The sequence below is a fragment of the Octodon degus genome, unplaced genomic scaffold (genome assembly GCF_000260255.1).
Source record: "Octodon degus isolate 3935 unplaced genomic scaffold, OctDeg1.0 scaffold00010, whole genome shotgun sequence".
NCBI lineage: Eukaryota > Metazoa > Chordata > Mammalia > Rodentia > Octodontidae > Octodon > Octodon degus.
The window spans coordinates 21,182,293-21,185,887 of NW_004524586.1; the positions used below are offsets into that span (position 1 = coordinate 21,182,293).

The window sequence follows — 3,595 nt, forward strand, 5'->3', positions numbered from 1 at the left end:
TGTTGGAAATGGTGGACACAAAGATCTTCACCAGCAATATTTTTCTTAGTAGAATGTTAAGTTCTATAATTTTTATACTGTGTACTCTAAAATGTTAGTTTATGTACTTCTGAATAAATATGAAATACCGAAAATAATCTCCATAGTATTTTTTCTCAGTTATTTAATTCACACACATATGGATAGATCACCTACTTTGAGACTTGGGAAAATAGCTTGTAATATTATATGGTAATAGAAGCTGAAGAAATAAGGTAGAAAATAAGAGTGGCCAGCACTCTTCCAACCCCAGAAAGAAAGTATACATTGGCCTCAGGGTATTTTCAAAAGAAACTACCGGCAGAACCGGGGATTGAACTCAGGCCCTTGCACTTGCCAGGCACGCAATTACTCTACTGAGTTATCTCTCTGGCCCTCTCAGGGTATTTTCAAGTTCAGAATCTGCTAAAGGAGACACATTGGAGCAGTGTGATGAGAAATCCTGGTTTTCTTTCTGGTCCCCTATTCTAGGGTCTGTGATGTCACAATCCTGAGCAGGAAAGTGATGACAGCTAGGTGGAACATCTCTGGGTGGCCTGTGTAATAAAGGGATGGTGCTCACAGGCTTCAGGAGGACAAGGAGAAAGCCCAAGAGTCTCCCTTGCTAGCCTCCCCATGTCCAGAGCCAGGTGGCCTCATCTTGAGATCACTTGCATGACAGTAGGAACAATGTATTTGCTGTCCAGTTCTGTATTCCCAGGCCTTGGAATAGTGAGAAACGACTATTTGCCAAATAAATGAATGACTAGAGGACTACTACTCCCACATGCACAGTTGTTCTTCCTCATCTTACCTTGGATGTCAAGATTGCATTCTTGCACCAAACCCAGTACTCTGAGGAACCCAGTACTTTCCATGTGCTTTAGCTTCTGCAAACATGAACACTTAGAACTCCACGCAGGGGGCCTGCCCTGCGCTGGCTTTTCCTCACATCCTCTGCCTCCTCTTCCCACTCAGGGTCAGGCCCCTGTAGGCGTCTAGTGGCCCAGCTGGGCCCACAGTGCCCAGGTGCTGCATCACTCACTGCTCCTCGGGGCCTTCAGACTCCCAAGGAGAAATTCCTGGAGCAGAGCAGCACAGGCCTCAGCTGTCACTGACGCTACCCCACATGTGATCTGCACAGACAGGGCCAAGGCTCATGTCCAGCTGGTTCCCTCAGGCTTTACCTGTGGCTGCTGTGCCAGCTGTTGAGACCAGGGAGGACCCAGGCAGGCACTGTCTGCAGCCCTCCCAGGAGAGAGATGGGGAATGAGCTTCCTGCCGGCATTGCTGGCAGCGATGCAGCCGCACACCTGACATTTTTTCACATGCAGCGCCCGTTGTGTGGCCAAACTGACACGTTTCCCTCGAGTTTGCCAGGAAGCGTGTGAAGCCAGAGAGTTATGAAACGCGGAGAAGTATAAAGGCCTACCACCCCTGAGGGCTGCCCAGCTCCTGACAATGATGGCGGTCCTAAGAAGGCTCATTCTCTTGGCCTTTTCAATCACCTCATGTTTGGCAGAGCTGAGTGTGTCTGAGGCTGAAGGTAAGAAAATTCAACTGGATTTCTCTCCCAAACTAGAGGAGTTCTCCATCAGACCTCTTGCAACATTTTTAAAGACTTCCTGTCTGCTGTTGGTCCTATTGAGTCTGGGGTGGGCACTGCTGTTTCGCCGGGTGGAGCAGCCAAGTGGGATTGTAAACTGAGCACTAGTAATGAGGGAGTCTTAAAAGAGGAAGACACTTTATTTGTAAGGAGGAAAAAAGATAGAAAGTGGTCCTAGAGGGGGCTGCAGAAGGCCGTGGAAAGATGAATACCTGTGGGCCTTTGTCCCCAGCTGCTTTGTCCCTAGCTTCTTTTATCAGGTCTTAGGAGACTCTTCCTCCTGGGAACTGACCATGACCTGATCAACTGTATGGGCTGTCCTGGATGGGTCCCAGGTCACATGACCCTAATCTGGGTGCCATTCCTTATGGTGGGCTTCATTTGACAGCTTCCTGCCCTATCAGGGCCTTGTCTCTAGGATTCATAGTTCTGTTAGGAGGAGCCTATAGACAGCTTTGATTTAATTAAGGGGATATGTGTGTATCTAGTGCAGCAGTATAGTAACAGTAGAGTTACGTATATATCTGTGAGTATATATTTTTGTATACTAATAAGAATTTTCCTTAGGTAAGCCTCTCCCGTCTCCTGTGTATGTTATTCAAAGTGGGGAGGGAGTGCTATCCTGGTTCCACACAGCTGGCTTCCTCAAGCTCTTCCTGTCAGCCCTCCCTCTAGTCCTTTGACTTTCTCATCTGTTATTTTCCTTTCTTCTTCTTGTCCTTTTAATTGTCCCTCTAGTAAAGTTTTAACTCTTTCTATTATTTCTGTGTCTATAGACCCCTGCCCTTATAGATCTAATCCAGATAAAACGTTAATGCTCTTGGTGTGATTTCGGTTTGGTACTAATTTCTTTCAGGTTAATATGAGAGTATACGTTGAAATATACAAGGAAATAGAGTTATGCTGGTTAATTTCAATACTAAGAAATTATTTTTGGAAAACAGTCTTAAAGTACACAAAGTTAATGTGCAAGTATATGCACTTACATAATCATAAAAATATAAATATTCATCACTGATTTTGTTACTGTAAGCTCACAAAAGAGAAACACTTTTCTATGTATTAAAAATGACATTGATAAATTATAAAGGTGCATAGTGTCTATATTGAGAGAAAAAACTATTTGAAACATATTTTTATGGTTAAAATATATGCATTATAATATTTAAAATATCTGTAAAGAGACAAAAAGTAGAGGAAAGGAAACAGTCTCGACATATTCACAGTAATGTTTTTCGTAGTGAGATTGTGCAGTCATACTTTTTTATTATCTTTGCTTTCTGGCTTTTCTAACAAAATACTTAGAGTAAGATTAATAATCAAAGATTTTGTATAAGCACATTTGTACTCATTAGGTGAAAAGAAGATGAGAAAGTTTGTTGTCTAAGAGTTTTTAATCAATAGCTCTGTTTTGGAAAAATGTCTAGTCTTCACTTTATTCATTTGTAATTGTGTTCTTGTCTTTTTTATGTCTTTAGGACAGGGCCTGCAGGGTTCACAGGGTCTTACTACGTAGATTGGAATCATAGTGATCCTCCTGTTTTCAGCCTCCCAAGCACTGGGATTACAGGCGTGCACCACCATGCCCCATCTCAATTGTCGTTTCAGCGTGCCCCAGGGGTGGGACCAGCACAGTTCACCGGGGATTGAACTCCAGCCACTGCTCTCTGCCTAAGCAGGCCCTTTAGTCTGCTGAGCTATCTGACTGGCCCTTGTGTTCTTGTCTTTTAATTATGGAGTTGTAAGGATTTGTTACACATTCTAGACATACCACTCCCTTTTGAAACCCACTTTCTTCAGGCTCTCACATGTTCTTTCTTTTTTTTTTTTTTTTTTTTTTGACTTTCTGTATTCTAGGGATGGGTCTACAGGGGTAAAACTTCACACAATCAAAAAAAAAAAATCCTATCAATTTACCATTTTTTTTTGGTTTTTTTTTTTTTTTTTTTTTTTTTTTTTTTTGGTGGAATC

At 42.6% G+C, this 3,595-nt stretch overlaps 1 protein-coding gene across 1 annotated transcript in view; it reads left to right on the forward strand.

The window, feature by feature from the left end:
* Positions 1 to 1,482: 1,482 nt before the first annotated feature.
* The window catches only part of Cuzd1 (CUB and zona pellucida like domains 1), a 14,862-nt gene continuing 12,749 nt past the window's right edge, over positions 1,483 to 3,595 (forward strand). The window contains exon 1 of the mRNA XM_004625601.1: positions 1,483 to 1,564. Coding sequence (XP_004625658.1) covers positions 1,483 to 1,564 — 82 coding nt within the window. The remainder of the gene's footprint in view (positions 1,565 to 3,595) is intronic.